The 18,753-nt window shown below is 42.6% G+C and overlaps 1 protein-coding gene across 2 annotated transcripts in view; it reads left to right on the top strand.

Moving 5' to 3' along the window:
- LOC133623002 (poly [ADP-ribose] polymerase tankyrase-1-like) overlaps positions 1-16,733 on the top strand; it is a 68,703-nt gene extending 51,970 nt beyond the window's left edge. For both annotated transcript variants that reach the window (XM_061985886.2, XM_061985885.2), the window contains 9 exons: positions 226-481; positions 585-667; positions 2,561-2,681; positions 2,766-2,863; positions 8,187-8,261; positions 8,382-8,487; positions 13,513-13,699; positions 13,773-13,929; positions 15,857-16,733. In XM_061985886.2, coding sequence (XP_061841870.2) covers positions 226-481; positions 585-667; positions 2,561-2,681; positions 2,766-2,863; positions 8,187-8,261; positions 8,382-8,487; positions 13,513-13,699; positions 13,773-13,929; positions 15,857-15,943 — 1,170 coding nt within the window. In that variant the 3' untranslated portion in view covers positions 15,944-16,733. The remainder of the gene's footprint in view (positions 1-225; positions 482-584; positions 668-2,560; positions 2,682-2,765; positions 2,864-8,186; positions 8,262-8,381; positions 8,488-13,512; positions 13,700-13,772; positions 13,930-15,856) is intronic.
- The last annotated feature ends 2,020 nt before the right edge of the window (positions 16,734-18,753 follow it).

Genomic DNA, 18,753 nt, shown 5'->3' with positions numbered 1-18,753 from the left:
GTTTAGCAGTTTTTAACTGCTGTCTGTAGGTCGGGATGAGGTGATTCAGACAATGATCAGAGATTACTAAAGCTGCACGGGGAACCGAGCGAAAGGAGTTCTTTATGTTGCATATTGTTTTACTGATCTGATATTTCATGTTAGAAGTAATCAGGTGGTGATAATCCTCCTACGTGTCATGCTGGTTTGACTCTCCTGGACTAATTTCTGGTGCTGCCCGTTTAGGCTGATGACATCAGAGCCCTCCTGATGGACGCCATGCCCCCGGACTCTCTTCCCAGCTGCTTCAAGCCACAGGCCACAGTGGTTAGCGCCTCTGTCATCTCCCCGGCCTCCACACCATCCTGCTTATCAGCTGCCAGCAGCATAGACAACCTGGCCGGGCCTCTGACTGAGCTGGCAAGCGGTGCTGCTGCTGCTGCTGCTGGGAACTCAGGAGTAGCAGATGGAGCAACAGGCACTGACCGCAAGGAAGGAGAATGTATGAGTTTTGACACATGAGCTTCACTTTTAGTTGGCAAAATTCACAAAAATGCACAAATGTTTTTTTGGAAACACTAATTTTGATTGTTTTTCCTGACCAGTGACAATGCTGGACATGAACATAAGTCAGTTCATGAAGAGTCTTGGTCTGGAGCACTTAAGGGATATTTTTGAAAGAGAGCAGGTGAGTAATGTACATCACACAATGGCTGCTGGCCTAGTGTTTAGTATGCTGACCTCACAGTGAGGAGACTGAGGCTTAGGGGTGTAACGGTACGTGTATTTGTATTGGTATGGGGGTTCCGGTTCGGTTCGGAGGTGTACCGAACGAGTTTCCACACGGACATATTAAGTAGCGTAACGCACGTTGTGTAAACAATGCACACCGAGGCACAACACATGGCAGCTAACGGGCTAGGATAGACTGACCATACGTCCTCTTTTCACCGGACATGTCCTCTTTTGCGGAGCTGTCAGGGCGGAGTTTCTTAAATGCCTCAAATGTCCGGCATTTTGAGTTAGGGTTGCGTGTATTTTTAATGTACGTTCAGGGTTAAGAAGGGGTTGAAAACAGAACAAACAGCAGCATTGGTGAGGGAGTGGCAGAGACAGAGAGAGAGAGAGAGAGAGTTATGATAAACGCGCATGCGTCGCCAGGCTCTGCTTTTTATCCATAGATTTATCACATTTCATTTTTTATTATCTGTAGCAGGGGTGTCAAAAGTGTTTCCCGGAGGCCATTTGCAGCCCACAGCTAATGTTTTAAAGGCCCACGGCACATTCTAAAAATAAATGATAAATAGATGGGTTGTACTTGTATAGCGCTTTTCTACCTTCAAGGTACTCAAAGCGCTTTGACACTACTTCCACATTTACCCATTCACACACACATTCACACACTGATGGAGGGAGCTGCCATGCAAGGCGCGAACCAGCACCCATCAGGAGCAAGGGTGAAGTGTCTTGCTCAGGACACAACGGACATGACGAGGTTGGTACTAGGTGGGGATTGAACCAGGGACCCTCGGGTTGCGCACGGCCACTCTTCCACTGCGCCACGCCGTCCCTTAAATGCCTCAAATGTCCGGCATTTTGAGTTAGGGTTGCGTGTATTTTCAATGTACGTTCAGGGTTAAGAAAGGGTTAAAAACAAAACAAAATGTGCGCACAGCAGCATTGGTGAGGGAGGGGCAGAGACAGAGAGAGAGACAGAGAGTTATGATAAACGCGCATGCGTCGCCAGGCTCTGCTTTTTTTCCATAGATTTATCACATTTAATTTTTTATTATCTGTAGCAGGGGTGTCAAAAGTGTGCCCCGGAGGCCATTTGCGGCCCACAGCTAATGTTTTAAAGGCCCACGGCACATTCTAAAAATACTATTAAAATAAACGAAAACATAACAAAAGAGAAATAAAAAAGGTTAAATGTAATTTAGAAAAAGTTGCAATGTTGACTAATAAAACAAAGCTGTTTTTGTTTTATTTCAAACTGTCATTGCTCAAAACATAATATTGAATCAAAATCAATGTTATTATGAATTATTGACCTATCCAAGGTTCCCATTACTTCACATCAAACACTAAGAAAAATATTTTTGGTGGAAGATTTTGCAAATTTGGTAAATAAATAACCCAAAAATGTATATTTTGTTGTTTTCTTACTGTACCGAAAATTAACCCAACCGTGACCTCTAAACCGAGGTACGTACCGAACCGAAATTTTTGTTTATCGTTACACCCCTACTGAGGCTTCTAATTTCCGGTTAGGCATTTCTGTTTGGATGTACTCTCTGTGCTTGTGTGGTATTTCTACAGGTACTCGGGCATCCTTTTACATTCCTAAAACATGCATGTTAGAGTAATTGGTGTGAGTGTGAATGGTTGCTTGTCTTTGTATGCCATGCGATTGGCTGGCGACCAGTCAAGGGTGTAACCTGCCTCTCACCCAGATTCAGTTGGGAGAGGCTCCGATGGGTGGATTGGTATAACCACCAAGTATTGTATACTTTTTTAAACTGGCAAAAAGTCCTTGTGTTTAAGCAAAAGATGAAGCTGTCTTCACTTCATTTCATTGTAGATAACTTTGGATGTCCTAGCTGACATGGGCCACGAGGAGCTGAAAGAAATCGGGATCAATGCCTACGGTCACCGACACAAACTTATCAAGGGTGTAGAGAGGCTGCTGGGTGGCCAGCAAGGTAAGAAGGCAGGTTCAAAAAGGTTGTTTGTAAATGTTTTTCTTGAGATATTTACCATGTTTTTTTCTGGTTGTTTTTCCCCAGGTGGCAACCCATACCTTACATTCCACTGTGCCAACCAGGGCACCATCCTCATAGACCTCGCTCCAGATGACAAGGAGTATCAGTCTGTGGAAGAGGAGGTAAGTCACTGTGTGCTACACTAATACACATTGAAATGACACTTTATTAGATAGATAGATAGGTCTTTATTGTCATTGCACAAGAAACGTTGTTTTCAGCACAAAGCCGTTCAAGATGAGACAAACAAACAGTGTACAGGGTTACAGAACAGGAACACTGATGGGTCGCCACAAGGCGCCCCGTAAAAGGTGGGAAAAAGGTAAAACGCTAGGGAAAAAGATAAGTAAAAAAATACAATCTAGACTGGGCTCCTAAGGGGGTCTAGTCTGGAGTGGGAAAAAACCTCCATGCAATGCACACATAAACACGTTACATTTAATCACGACAAACTCGCAACAGAGGGGCGGGGAGTTGGGGCCCTGGGAGGCGACCGCTGCTATGAAGCGCTGCCATCCGACCATCACCCCGAGGGGAAACAAGCGGTGGTGAAGGCGTGGGGTGGGAGAGGGTGCGTGTGTGCCCAATTGGCTTGGATGTGATGATGTAATGTTTTTATAGACTGAGGCCGATTTGCACAAAGTTCGACTCCAGGTGTCGTTGAGGAGGCAGGGAGGTCAAAAGCGTCCATCATTGAGGTGTCCTCAGGGGTGTTTTTCAGAACAGCCTGGTCCTGTTTTCACAGCGTCAAGGCCATTCGAGGGAGTCAAATCGTAGATTAGGATGTTTGTTTTCCGCGAGCAGACAAAACAATGACTTGTCTGTTCTATTCGTCCATGCTGGCTGCTCTCAAATTCAATAACATTTTCCTTTTCAGCACCTTTTATTAGGTCCTCCTGCACCCTCTGAGATCAATATTTTTCCTTTACAAAATTAAATGTATTCCCACAGTGTAAAGCACAGACCTCCATCAAGGCTGAGTAATACTCATTTCAATCAGCACAAAATAATACACCCTAGGTAGGTGAAGTCCGCGTTTTTAAACATTCATTTTTTCAGTACAATTTCACTTCCGCATTTTGTAATGAAATATCAATTAAAATGCGATCAAAACAAAATTTGTTGAACACTCCTCAACCGCAGGTACTCGCTGTTCCTCTTGCCTAAACGCTGCACTGAGTTGCAGGACAAGCTAATATTATTAGCAGCTATAAACAGCCGTCAACATTGGGGCTCTGATAGCAAATGGAGGCAACAACAAGTAAGCTTCATACTCCTCTGTTAATACGTTTTAAAGAGTCCTTCCACTTTGCGTAACTTCGCGTATTGAAATTAAGTTTGTGAAAACGAATAAACAAAAATAAACGGCATGTAGTTTAAAGACTACGGCTGAGTAGAAACACTGCAAGGTAGTTCCACTGATCAGCATTCTTCAGCACACAAAAGCCACACAAAAGTTCCTGCATCTTGAAAGCTCCTTTTGTTTTTCTTTCTCTCTCTTGTCAAGTTTGTTGTAATAGAAATACATAAGAAATTAAAGCTGCAAGCAGCATTGGTCGGGCCCGCGTATTTGGCAGGTGCTAGTCCTAACTGTCCCAATACTTTTGTCCAGTGATAGTCATAAGTGTCCCAATACTTTTGTCTACTTTTAGTCTGAAGTGTCCCAAGACTTTTGTCTAGTGTACCTACCTTGTCTGCATTGTGTGGGCACGTTGGTGCTTCCTGCTTTTAAGCAGCCATCTTAAAAAAACAGCAGCGCAGCAGCATCAGCGCAGCGGGTCTTTGAAGGGTCATAAAATCAAAACCGGAGCAGTTAGAAAAAAAGCGTTTCTGTCATTGTAATCACAAGGGTTCAATCTCTCTCCTGTGTTAGTTTGAAGGCGAAACGACAAACGCGCTCAGAGGAGATAGTTTTTGAAGGAAGGTGACCGGTTTTTACAAAAAATTTGTTTTGAAGGGGGAATAGCAAACTTCCTGTTGATTTTTGCTGGGGGTTGTCAATTTATGAAATGTAGGTCTAAGTGAGACCTACATAGAGGTTTTTGTTTCATGTCTCTCCGACCTTCCCAGTGGGAGTTACAGGCAGTTTTGTCATTTTTTTCTTCCGAGGAGCAGTTTTTTTGCGTTTTATTAAAAAATTGCAGTAGAGCGCAATTTTGAGATTTGGGGTTAGATTTTTTTTTTTAGATCGCAATGTTTGCCAGTCCTGATGTGTGCGTTCAGTTTGGTGAGTTTTGAAGCATGTTAAGGGGGTCAAATTACAGCTCAAAGAGGCAAAAGTGACTGTTTTTAGTACTTTTTTGTCTTGAAGGGGGAATTGCCAACTTCCTGTTGATTTTAGCCCGAGAATGGAAAATACGGTTGCACAAGTACAACAAAACTTTGTTTTCAGCACAAACCCGTTCAAGATTAGACAAACAGTGTACAGGGTTACAGAACAGGCGCCTCAAGGCGCCCCGTAAAAGATGGGAAAAAGGTAAACACTAGGGAAGGATGAGTAAAAAAAAATACAATCTAGACTGGGCTCCTAAGGGGGCCCAGTCTGGAGTGGGGAAAAAACCTCCATAGCAAAGCACCTATACATATTACAACATACAACTCGAGATATCTAGCAACAGAGGGGAGGGAGTGGGTGGCCATGGTGGCAGGCTGCAGCTCTCAGGCGCTGCCCGTCCATCCATCACCCTTTTGGGATTTGCGTCAAGGGCGTTGGATTGGGGCTGGCGTATATTTTTTGTGGATGCATGTGTGTGTGTAAGCCTGCAGTGTGTCTCTGTTCCGCGGCCTTGATGTGGTGCAGCCGATAGTCAGTCCAAAGTCAACAACAACAGGTGTGTGTCCATGAGAGACAAGAAGGGAGTTTGTTGTGTCCTTCGGGAGAGTCTCCAAGCCAGGGAAACAATCCAAGTTAGAATGTTTTGTATGCGAGTGAAAATAAAATTTGCTTTTCACTCTAAATTGTCTGACTGATCCTCAAAATTCATCGTGCGGGGCAGATAGTCCGATGTGATCCAAATCACAAGAGTGTCCACAGTTCTTCCTGCATCCTCCAATCATTTGTGGCAGCTTTGGGGTACTTCAAAGTGCCTGATTTTAACCATCATTATATACACCCGTCCATTTTCCTGTGATGTCACATAGTGATGCCAACTCAAACAAACATGGCGGAAAGAACAGCAAGCTATAGCGACATTAGCTCGGATTCAGACTCGGATTTCAGCGGCTTAAGCGATTCAACAGATTACGCATGTATTGAAACGGATGGTTGTAGTGTGGAGGCAGGTAGCGAAAACCAAATTGAAGAAGAAACTGAAGCTATTGAGCCATATCGGTTTGAACCGTATGCAAGCGAAACCGAGGAAAACGACACGACAGCCAGCGACACGGGAGAAAGCGAGGACGAATTCGGCGATCGCCTTCTAACCAACGATTGGTATGTGTTTGTTTGGCATTAAAGGAAACTAACAACTATGAACTAGGTTTACAGCATATGAAATACATTTGGCAACAACATGCACTTTGAGAGTGCAGACAGCCCATTTCAGGCGCGCTAAGAACATATATTTTTCCACGATTTCAGCACTTAGGTTAACCATACCTACTGCATTACACAAGACTACCCGAATGTACTCGAATGATTGAAAAAAATAAATGTTTTAAGCTAAATTATTGGTAAACACAGTTTATGTATAGTAATTTACATAAAACCGCGAGTAATGAATAAAGTTTTCATCAATTAATATATTCTGTAGACATACCCTCATCCGCTCTCTTTTCCTGAAAGCTGATCTGTCCAGTTTTGGAGTTGATGTCAGCATCTTGTCATGTCTGTGTGATCATGTTTTGTTTTAGTAATGTTCGGTTTAAATTTTGGACTTTTTGTGCACTTTTGTTTTGTTTTGTCACCATAGCAACCATTAGTTTCACCTGTCACGTCACGCACCTGTTCCACGTTTGGACTCATTGTGCACTTTTGTCACCATAGCAACCATTAGTTTTCACCTGTCACGTCACGCACCTGTTTCACGTTTTGAGTCACGCACCTGCTTTCACTAATCGTGTCCATAGTATTTAAGTTCATTCATTTTCTGTTGTTCGTCCTGACGACATCCCCGCATTTATGCTCCTGCACACTCTCCACACCCTGATGACCCTTGCTACTCTTTTTTTCTGTCATGACTTGGACTTTGGCTTGGTTTGTTCTCCCGTGGTGCAAATGAACTGGACTGGTCAAGGCTTGAAGGTGGGTACATGATTTATTTAAACTATCAAAAAAGGAATAAACGAAAAGCGCGCACAGGGGCGGAGGTACAAAACTAGACTTTAAACACAAAACTTGCACATTGGCAGAAACTATGAACAATTAAACAAAACACTAACTGTGGCTTAACAAACAAAAACTTACTTGGCATGGAACCGGCATGAAAAAAAGAGTAGCAAGGGTCATCAGGGTGTGGAGAGTGTGCAGGAGCATAAATGCGGGGATGTCGTCAGGACGAACAACAGAAAATGAATGAACTTAAATACTATGGACATGATTAGTGAAAGCAGGTGCGTGACTCAAAACGTGAAACAGGTGCGTGACGTGACAGGTGAAAACTAATGGTTGCTATGGTGACAAGAGTGCACAATGAGTCCAAACGTGGAACAGGTGCGTGACGTGACAGGTGAAACTAATGGTTGCTATGGTGACAAAACAAAACAAAAGTGCACAAAAAGTCCAAAATTTAAACCGAACATTACTAAAACAAAACATGATCACACAGACATGACACATCTGCTTTGAGTGTCGCAGGATATCCACACATTCTTGCCATCTCTGTCGTAGCATAGCTTTCGTCGGTAAAGTGTGCGGAACAAACAACTGACCATTTCGTCGGCTTTCCCCACAGCCTCGTATTTTGAACAAATTTTGTCCAATTTCTTGCCACTTTCGCATCTTTGGGCCACTGGTGCAACTTGAATCCGTCCCTGTTCGTGTTGTTACACCCTCCGACAACACACCGACGAAAGTGAGAAAATGTGACGTCATCGCTCCGAGAGCGAATAATAGAAAGGCGTTTAATTCGCCAAAATTCACCCATTTAGAGTTCGGAAATCGGTTAAAAAAATATATGGTCTTTTTTCTGCAACATCAAGGTATATATTGACGCTTACATAGGTCTGGTGATAATGTTCCCCTTTAAGACAAGACAAAGAAGCAAGCAGGAGAGGAAAGGGGAGAGTCCGCCCTCCATGAGTGCCAGTGAGAAAGAGCGGTCGTTCATAAGTTATGACATTTTTCTGTGCGGCTTGGTTGCGTCATGGACCGGTGGTTGAGAGACTTGAATTCAGAGTTGTTGTGGTACAATTTATCTTGTTGGTTGTTAGTGAAATTAAATAAGCTTTTATTTTGTTTGCCATGGCTGTTTAAACATGTTTTCATTCTTTGTGTCTTTCTCCTAGATGCAGAGCACCATCAGAGAGCACAGAGATGGAGGCAATGCAGGCGGGGTCTTCAGCAGATACAACATCATCAAGGTCTGAATCATTTTTTAAACTTTTCAACCAACAGTTGTGTTGATCATCCACTATGGACTGATTGAGCTAAATGCAAGATGTCATTCATGGTCATTTTAAATGTTATTTTTTGACTCGCAGATCCAAAAAATCGTGAACAAGAAGTTGAGGGAACGTTACACGCACAGGCAGAAGGAGATCGCAGATGAAAACCATAACCACCACAATGAGCGAATGCTGTTTCACGGTACGCTTGCCCTTAAAATCTCTTCTTGTCCTTTGCTTTTTTACATTCTATCCAAAGTATGCGGAACTTGTGTGCTTTAGATTTATACAGCAATCATGCGTGCCCTGGAGTTTCACAAGAAACCTTTAAAAAAATTGCCTGTCCGCCATCCTTTCCTTATCAGGATTCAGGATGCTTTATTATTGTCCATTCTTAACATGTACAAGACATATAAGAACTGAAATTACATTTTGGGCACAGTCCCACTAAGAGCAGACATACGTTACAGGGAGACAAGACGGGACCGCCAACGGATCAGCCACTTACGGCGTTCCTTAAAAAAGGTGGGAAAAAGGTGATATTGGGAAAGGGGGGAAGAGTAAAAAATATCAGTCAAAGGCTGGACCCTCGGGAGGGGATCCAGACTGAGTCCAAGGGAAAAAAACTCATTTGCCATAGCACATGTAAACATGTTACATATAATCACAACAACTCACAACAGAGGGGAGGAGGGAGTTGGGGCCATGGAGGCCGGCCTGCTGCTATAAAGTGCTACTCAGCCGTCCATCACCCCGAAGGAGAATCAAGCGGTGTTGGGGGTGGGGTGTGTGTTTGTGTATATGCCCTTTGTCTTGAGTGTAGTGGTGTAGTGTCCATAGGCCTGGGGTCGTTCTGCATGCAATGCAAGCAAAGTTCGACTTCCAGGTGTCGTTGAGGAGGGAGGTCAAAAGCGTCCATCTTTGAGAGTCCTCGGGGGATGTTTTCAGAACAGCCTGCTCCTGTTGTTGCAGCGTCAAGGCCATTCGAGGGAGTCAAATCGTAGATTAGGATGTTTGTTTTTCCGCGAGCAGACATTACTATGGCTTGTCTGTTCTATTCGTCCATGTTGGCTGTCATATCCAATTTTTCCCTTTCAACAAGCTTCTCCATGATGTGATCCATCTTGCGATTCAGTTCAAAAATCGCCCCAGTCTGTGATCCCATAGCCCGGCCCAATCCTTCCATTGCGACGAACAGCCTTTGGGCTCCTTGAGTGGCTGCCATCGTCTTACGAATTTGACGACACACCAGAGCAATGCCCAGCCCAATCAGCAGGTGCCCCGCGATCACGGTTCCAAATAGCATACCTGCCAACTACTCCGGTTTTCCCGTAATTAGTACGGTTTTCATCAACCTATTTCGGGTTACGGTTGCAGTGATAAAAAATACGGTTTTTCATTCATTAAAAAAAAAAAAAGGGTGAAAACTACGCGAATTGCACCTTGTGCAGACAAGATTTTTCGATCAGACACGGAGGAATTAGCGATGTAAAAGACCACGTTGGGACAAAAGTCTAATGCCGTTGCTAGCGATACAAACACCTACTCAGTGGCCTAGTGGTTAGAGTGTCCGTCCTGAGATCGGTAGGTTGGGAGTTCAAATCCCGGCTGAGTCATACCAAAGACTATAAAAATGGGACCCATTACCTCCCTGCTTGGCACTCAGCATCAAGGGTTGGAATTGGGGGTTAAATCACCAAAATGATTCCCGGGCGCAGCCACCGCTGCTGCCCACTGCTCCCCTCACCTCCCAGGGGGTGATCAAGGGTGATGGGTCAAATGCAGAGAATAATTTCGCCACACCTAGTGTGTGTGTGACAATCATTGGTACTTTAACTTTTTAACTTTACAAGTGGAAAACTTTCAACGTTTTTCGTCGCCCAAACAGATTCTTTGGATGTGATAAATGCCGAAGTTTTATTTACGGAGGCAATAATTGAGCATGGACTTCCAATCGCACTGGCTGATCACATGGGACAGTTAAATGTTTGTAATGCAACCTTTAAAAATCATTACGCGGTGATCGCGGTCCCAAAAATAAACTTTTCTTGCATGATAATGTCCAGAAAAACTCACTTTATATTACTATAGAGTCCTTTTAACGAATGAGTTTGATGGTTTATCACAAACCTTAAATGAAAGAAGTCCTTTGTTCTCCTGCACCATGCATGCGCTTTGGCCTTGCTTCGTGTTTGGTGCGCAATCCTGTCGGCTGTATTTCACAGCACGTCTTTGACAACTTGTAGTGGCATAAAACATTTAAAACAAAGGGGTTATAGGAACAATCACTTTCAGTGTTTTATGCCACTTCAAGTTGTCAAAGACGGTATGCTGGTGCCCGACTGCCACAAGTGGAACAAACATTTGAAACAAAGGGGTTATAGGAACAATCACTTTCAGTGTTTTATGCCACTTCAAGTAAACTTATCATAAAGTTACCATATCATTTTTGCAGTATGATCAATCTGATAGAATACATTTGGATTTTAGCCACAAAAAGGTAATGACACCAATGTTATCTATTGGAATTGTTTAGTACTGTTATACTGTTAAAAGTGTTTATACTATTTATGCTTTCAAGTCCAAGTTGAAGAAATCTTGTTAAATGTTGACAGCATAACTACCAAAATACAGAAGTATGTCCTTAATATTTTTGCAGTGCTATTTCTGTTGAAAAGTTCAAATGATTACATTAGAGATGTGATGTGTCACTTTTCAAGTGTCTGATGGCTTCAATTAATTTTCATTAATTTTTCATATTTTGAATTCTTCTGAAAGGCTTACAAAAAAACTACATTTGAATTGTAATTCCATGCTATTGACAGGACTATTAATTTTAATGAAGTTAGCTTACCATGTTTACAGTATGATAATTGTGATAGAAATGTGAATTTTAGGCACAGAATATTTTTTACAATTGAACAAGGCAGTAGTGTCAGGCTTGTCCCTGACAGTTTGGTCAAGTTTTAGTTTTTCCTCTGTCATTTCCTGTCAACGCTCTTATTTTGGTTCTGTTTCCTGTTTCTCCCTGAGTGCTGTGTCCCTTCAGCTGTGGCTGATTGGCACCTGGCCACACCTGGTGTCAATCAGCCAGCTACTATTTAAACCTGCCTTCTCCTCCAGTCATGGCTGGATCATTGTCGTTCCTACCTGTCGTGTCGTTGTTCTTAATACTTGTCGTTGTAGCTCTGTCTACTTTTGGTTTCACTCTGCTCATGTCCTAGTTCCTTCGTGTCACAGTAAGTGTTTTTGGTTTCTTGTCCACAGTTATCCTCTGTGCTATTTTAGTTCATAGCCAAGTTTGTTCTCCACCTTGTGCGCGCCTTTTGTTACCCTTTCGTTTGTTGTTTTGCCTTAGTGTATAATTAAATCATGTTTTCTCGTACAATGCCTTCCGCCTTCTCTGCATCTTGGGGTTCGTCACCTACAAACTCTGACAAGTAGATTATACAAGCTTGGACAGAAAGTTAATAATGACACCAATTTTTTTTTAATGGAATTGTTTAGTACTGTTTTACCATTTGTTTACTGTAAAAAGTGTTTATACTTTCAATTAACAAATTGAAGTCTTGTGAAAGGTTGACAGGATAACTGGCATTAACTGTCAAAATAATTTCAAACTATTGAAGTTAGCTTACAGAATAAACATGTCAATCAACCCATATGATTTTTGCTGTAATATTTTTGTTTTGAAAAGTCACTGTGACTGATAGAAAAGTGATGGTTTTAGCAACATTTTAACCTGTCTGAATGCAATCAATCATTTTGCGTCGGGGGGCGAAGCCCTGAACCCTCCACCAGGACTTTGTCCTGGACCTACCGGGGCCTGCGGCCCTTGGACCCTGGCTACTAGGTTTTTCTGATTTCAAAAGTTGGCAGGTATGAAATAGGTAGATGTCTTCCACGTCCTCGATGGAAAGGACTGAGAGGCACATGATTCTCCATTTGTCCCAGGAATCTCCCGCAGCAATGGTTCCATCAGGGAAGCCAGGCTCCCCAGAACCTCTTTTCCTCCTCAAAAAGATTTTGTCAATTGGGTCGAGAGTGCAGCTACCGTATTTTCCGCACCATAAGGCGCCCTGGGTTATAAGCCGCGCCTTCAATGAACGGCATATTTCAAAACTTTGTCCACCTATAAGCCGCCCCGTGTTATAAGCCGCATCTAACTGCGCTAAAGGAATGTCAAAAAAACAGTCAGATAGGTCAGTCAAACTTGAATAATATATTAAAACCAGCGTGATGTGGGCGCGCATGGAGTCGTATATCAACATGGACGGAGCTTCGTGAAAAAAGCCACCCGGCCTCTTCGCGTAAACTTACCTTAACCACTCGCTCATCTTTTCTTCATCCATCCATCCCTTCGAGTTAGCTTTTATGATGACGCCGGCTGGAAAGGTCTCTTTTGGCAAGGTCTTCCTTTTGAATATCACCATGGGTGGAAGTTTCTGGCCATTAGCATGGCAAGCTAGAACCACAGTGAAGGATGACTTCTCATTCCCTGTGGTGCGAATATTCACCGTACGTGCTCCCGTTGTATCCACAGTGCGGTTCACAGGAATATCAAAAGTCAGTGGAACCTCGTCCATGTTGATAATGTTCTCTGGCCGGATCTTTTTTTCAGCTATCTTGTTTTTACAATATGCACGGAAAGTAGCCAGCTTTTCTTGAAAGTCTTTAGGCAGTTGCTGTGAAATAGTAGTCCGTGTGCGGATGGAGAGATTGCGTCTTTTCATGAACCGGAAACCTGTCGCTTAGTAGGAGCCATTTTGTGGTCTTTACAGATGTAAACACACAAAGGAAATGAAACGTAATATCCGCGCGCTTCTTCTTCTTCTTCTACGCGGGCGGGTGGTTGCTTACAGTAGAAGAAGAAGCGCTTCCTGTTCTATGGGGGCGGGTGCTTACCTTGGCGGTTGCTTGCGTAGAAGAAGAAGCACTTCCTCTTCTACGGGGAAAAAAGATGGCGGTTGTTTACCGTAGTTGCGAGACCGAAACTTTATGAAAATGAATCTTAATATTAATCCATATATAAAGCGCACCGGGTTATAAGCCGCACTGTCAGCTTTTGAGTAAATTTGTGGTTTTTAGGTGCGGCTAATAGTGCGGAAAATACGGTAATCAATTCCATGTCTGATGTTTAGATTTGGAGGACAGCGCAAAGGAATGAGTTGTCATCTAAGTTGTCAAATATCTATTGTGTATCAGCTGGTAATGTTTCCACCCTCAGGTTCCCCATTCATCAACGCCATCATACACAAGGGCTTTGACGAGCGTCACGCCTATATAGGAGGAATGTTCGGGGCGGGTATCTACTTCGCTGAGAACTCCTCCAAGAGCAACCAGTACGTCTATGGCATCGGCGGAGGCACAGGCTGTCCGACACACAAAGACCGGTCCTGTTACCTGTGCCACAGGTGAGCTCGGCTAACCTTGAAGCGCTTTAAAAATATAAAGGTCTGTCGTCCAACTCTTTCTTGTCGTTTGCAGGCAGATGTTGTTTTGCAGGGTGACCCTGGGAAAGTCCTTCTTACAGTTCAGCGCCATGAAAATGGCCCACGCTCCGCCAGGACACCACTCTGTGATCGGGCGGCCCAGCGTGAACGGCTTGGCCTACGCGGAGTATGTGATCTACCGAGGAGAGCAGGTACATTTTCTACTCACAAATTACAAGTAGGGATGTGCGATAATATGGGGCTGCAGATATTATCGGCCGATAAATGCTTTAAAATGTAATATCGGAAATTATCGGTATCGGTTTCATAATTATCTGTATCGGTTTCTAAAAGCTGTGTACACGGACATAGGGAGAAGTACAGAGCGCCAATAAACCTTAAAGGCATTTCCTTTGAGTGCCGTCCGAGTCACATAATATCTACCGGCTGTTCTCATCACAAATTAATGCAAAGAACACTTGGTCAACAGCCATACAGGTCACACTGAGGGTGGCCGTATAAACAACTTTAACACTTGTTGAGTATTAAACTCTGCGACTGGGTTTTTTTCGGATATTGACCACGTTGGGGTTCCGGTCAGAGAACACACAGTCATCATTTGGACTCTTCCAACTTTAATGGTGCATATTGGTTTAGGTTCATTTATTTAGTTAGTATCTGTAAAGCAGAAGCAAACACCCATCAACATTTATGTCATTTAACTAAACAACAATATAAATGTATGCTCAAAGTAAAATACTAGAGACATAATATATTGCATTTCTACAATGGCATGTGAGCTAGCCACATTAGCAGCAACAATGCTATCCTTAACAGGGAGATGCTAGCTCCTAGCATTCTGACAACACAGCACCAATAATACTCATAAAACACCACTAAATGTTACACAAACACAGTGATGTCTATTAATAAACTAAATTAGTCTTATATAATAATCAACATACCGTATTTTCCGCACCATAAGGCGCCCTGGGTTATAAGCCGCGCCTTCAATGAACGGCATATTTCAAAACTTTGTCCACCTATAAGACGCCCCGTGTTGTAAGCCGCATCTAACTGCGCTAAAGGAATGTCAAAAAACAGTCAGATAGGTCAGTCAAACTTTAATAATATATTAAAACCAGCGTGATGTGGGCGCGCATGGAGTCGTATATCAACATGGACGGAGCTGCGTGAAAAAAGCCACCCGGCCTCTTCGCGTAAACTTACCTTAACCACTCGCTCATCTTTTCTTCATCCATCCCTTCGAGTTAGCTTTTATGATGACGCCGGCTGGAAAGGTCTCTTTTGGCAAGATCTTCCTTTTGAATATCACCATGGGTGGAAGTTTCTGGCCATTAGCATGGCAAGCTAGAACCACAGTGAAGGATGACTTCTCATTCCCTGTGGTGCGAATATTCACCGTACGTGCTCCCGTTGTATCCACAGTGCGGTTCACAGGAATATCAGTTGCTGTGAAATAGTAATCCGTGTGCGGATGGAGAGATTGCGTCTTTTCATGAACCGGATCCCTGTCGCTTTGTAGGAGCCATTTTGTGGTCTTTACAGATGTAAACACACAAAGGAAATGAAACGTACGGTGATATCCGAGCGCTTTTTCTTCTTCTACGCGGGCGGGTGGTTGCTTACAGTAGAAGAAGAAGCGCTTCCTGTTCTATGGGGGCGGGTGCTTACCTTGGCGGTTGCTTGCGTGGAAGAAGAAGAAGCGCTTCCTGTTCTACCGGGAAAAAAGATGGCGGCTGTTTACCGAAGTTGCGAGACCGAAACTTTATGAAAATGAATCTTAATATTTATCCATATATAAAGCGCACCGGGTTATAAGCCGCACTGTCAGCTTTTGAGAAAATTTGTGGTTTTTAGGTGCGCCTTATAGTGCGGAAAATACGGTATTCGAATAAAGAACCAACTATTTTTCTTTACTATAGTGGTCTCGATAACGGGTACCGGTTCTCAAAAAGGGACTCGAGTCCGGTTTTCGAGCATCATCCCTATATATCGGTATCGGTAATTAAGAGTTGGACAATATCGGATATCGGCAAAAAAGCCATTATCGGACATCCCTAATTACAAGCACAGAAAATTAACCCAACCGATGTTTTTCCTCTGTGATCCCCTCAGGCCTACCCAGAGTACATCATAACCTACCAGATCTTAAAACCAGAGAGTGTGGCCCAGTCTGCTGCAGCCGCTGAACAGAAGTCCTAAATGCTATTATTTTGTCCTTTTGTATAGACCATGCATAAAGAGGCGTATTGGTATTTTTCCAGTTCCCCCCCCCCCCCCCCCAGTGGACTCCATGGTGACCAGTTCTTTGTGAGCAGATATCTCTTCTACTCGTCTCTCTCCGATCCTTGTGCATTCAGCCGCATGTGAGTCCCAGTAGTTACTTCTATTGCTAGTTTGGAGAATGACCAACCTCTCATATATTTACACGTACTGTTTTAAATATGTGGACTATGAATGCAGCCATATCTGTGCTCATACTGTACAGAGGATTTAAGGTGAACACTATCAAAAAAGGTCATTCTGTAAACATGACTGAATTTTAAGGACAACACTGCTGACAGTTTCCAGTGCTTTTAGTTCCGTTGCATGTGCTGTATGGAAGGCTGAGAGACTTTTGTTTTGGCATTACAATATAGTCCTGTTAGAGTAGCACAGCTTGATTGCAATGTAGAACCTGGTAATAGGACACATACGGATTATGTATGATGGACTATCTTAGCCTTGAAACATGCTTGTGAACTCATCAAAGCATCCTGCTCTCACTGTCTTTGCAAATACATCCCATGCAGAAGGATTTGCACTTTTACATAGATACCTATTTAAGTTATTTGAATTGAAAAAACATTTTCAGGAAAAAAAAAAAAGTGTACAGGTTGTGTAAATGGTTGTTTATAACTTGCTGTTTAACAGTGTCTTAAGTTGAACGTTTGTTTTTCCTTTCATGCCTTCTAGATTTTCCCTTTTTTTTTTAATAAATGTGACATTAACAGTTCCTTTTACATTTGCATTAAATTGTTACCTTAAAGTTATTTTATTCAAAACTTTGTTTTTGCCCATCTGACAAGTTTGGCCAAATGATGGTTACAAAAAGCATGCATTGAGGATAATAATAATAGATTTTATTTGTAAAAAAACACTTTACATTTAGCAAACAACCTCAAACTGCTACAGTGTATTGAAAAAATAATTAAAAAAAGATAATAAAAAAATAAATAACAGCTAGAACAGCCTAATAGCTAGAACTAATATGCATATATCTATCAATCAATCAATCAATGTTTATTTATATAGCCCTAAATCACAAGTGTCTCAAAGGGCTGCACAAGCCACAACGACATCCTCGGTACAAAGCCCACATAAAGGCAAGGAAAAACTCACCCCAGTGGGACGTCGATGTGAATGACTATGAGAAACCTTGGAGAGGACCGCATATGTGGTTAACCCCCCCCCGCCCCCCCCCCCTCTAGGGAGACCGAAAGCAATGGATGTCGAGTGGGTCTGACATAATATTGTGAGAGTCCAGTCCATAGTGGATCTAACATAATAGTAAGAGTCCAGTCCATAGTGGATCTAACATAATAGTGAGAGTCCAGTCCATAGTGGATCCAACATAATAGTAAGAGTCCAGTCCATAGTGGATCTAATTTAATAGTGAGAGTCCAGTCCATAGTGGATCTAACATAATAGTGAGAGTCCAGTCCATAGTGGATCTAACATAATAGTGAGAGTCCAGTCCATAGTGGATCCAACATAATAGTCAGAGTCTAGTCCATAGTGGATATAACATAATAGTAAGAGTCCAGTCCATAGTGGATCCAACATAATAGTAAGAGTCCAGTCCATAGTGGATCTAACATAATAGTAAGAGTCCAGTCCATAGTGGATCTAACATAATAGTGAGAGTCCAGTCCATAGTGGATCTAACATAATAGTGAGAGTCCAGTCCATAGTGGATCTAACATAATAGTAAGAGTCCAGTCCATAGTGGATCTAACATAATAGTGAGAGTCCAGTCCATAGTGGATCTAACATAATAGTGAGAGTCCAGTCCATAGTGGATCTAACATAATAGTGAGAGTCCAGTCCATAGTGGATCTAACATAATAGTGAGAGTCCAGTCCATAGTGGATCTAACATAATAGTGAGAGTCCAGTCCATAGTGGATCTAACATAATAGTGAGAGTCCAGTCCATAGTGGATCCAACATAATAGTAAGAGTCCAGTCCATAGTGGATCTAACATAATAGTGAGAGTCCAGTCCATAGTGGATCTAACATAATAGTGAGAGTCCAGTCCATAGTGGATCTAACATAATAGTGAGAGTCCAGTCCATAGTGGATCCAACATAATAGTAAGAGTCCAGTCCATAGTGGATCTAACATAATAGTGAGAGTCCAGTCCATAGTGGATCTAACATAATAGTGAGAGTCCAGTCCATAGTGGATCTAACATAATAGTGAGAGTCCAGTCCATAGTGGATCCAACATAATAGTAAGAGTCCAGTCCATAGTGGATCTAACATAATAGTGAGAGTCCAGTCCATAGTGGATCCAACATAATAGTAAGAGTCCAGTCCATAGTGGATCTAACATAATAGTGAGAGTCCAGTCCATAGTGGATCCAGCATAATAGTAAGAGTCCAGTCCATAGTGGATCTAACATAATAGTGAGAGTCCAGTCCATAGTGGATCCAACATAATAGTGAGAGTCCAGTCCATAGTGGATCTAACATAATAGTAAGAGTCCAGTCCATAGTGGATCTAACATAATAGTGTGAGAGTCCAGTCCATAGTGGATCTAACATAATAGTGAGAGTCCAGTCCATAGTGGATCTAACATAATAGTGAGAGTCCAGTCCATAGTGGATCCAACATAATAGTAAGAGTCCAGTCCATAGTGGATCCAACATAATAGTGAGAGTCCAGTCAATAGTGGATCCAACATAATAGTAAGAGTCCAGTCCATAGTGGATCTAACATAATAGTAAGAGTCCAGTCCATAGTGGATCT

This window comes from Nerophis lumbriciformis, linkage group LG12 (genome assembly GCF_033978685.3).
Source record: "Nerophis lumbriciformis linkage group LG12, RoL_Nlum_v2.1, whole genome shotgun sequence".
Taxonomy (NCBI): Eukaryota; Metazoa; Chordata; class Actinopteri; order Syngnathiformes; family Syngnathidae; genus Nerophis; species Nerophis lumbriciformis.
This window is presented reverse-complemented; position numbering and strand designations above follow the sequence as displayed.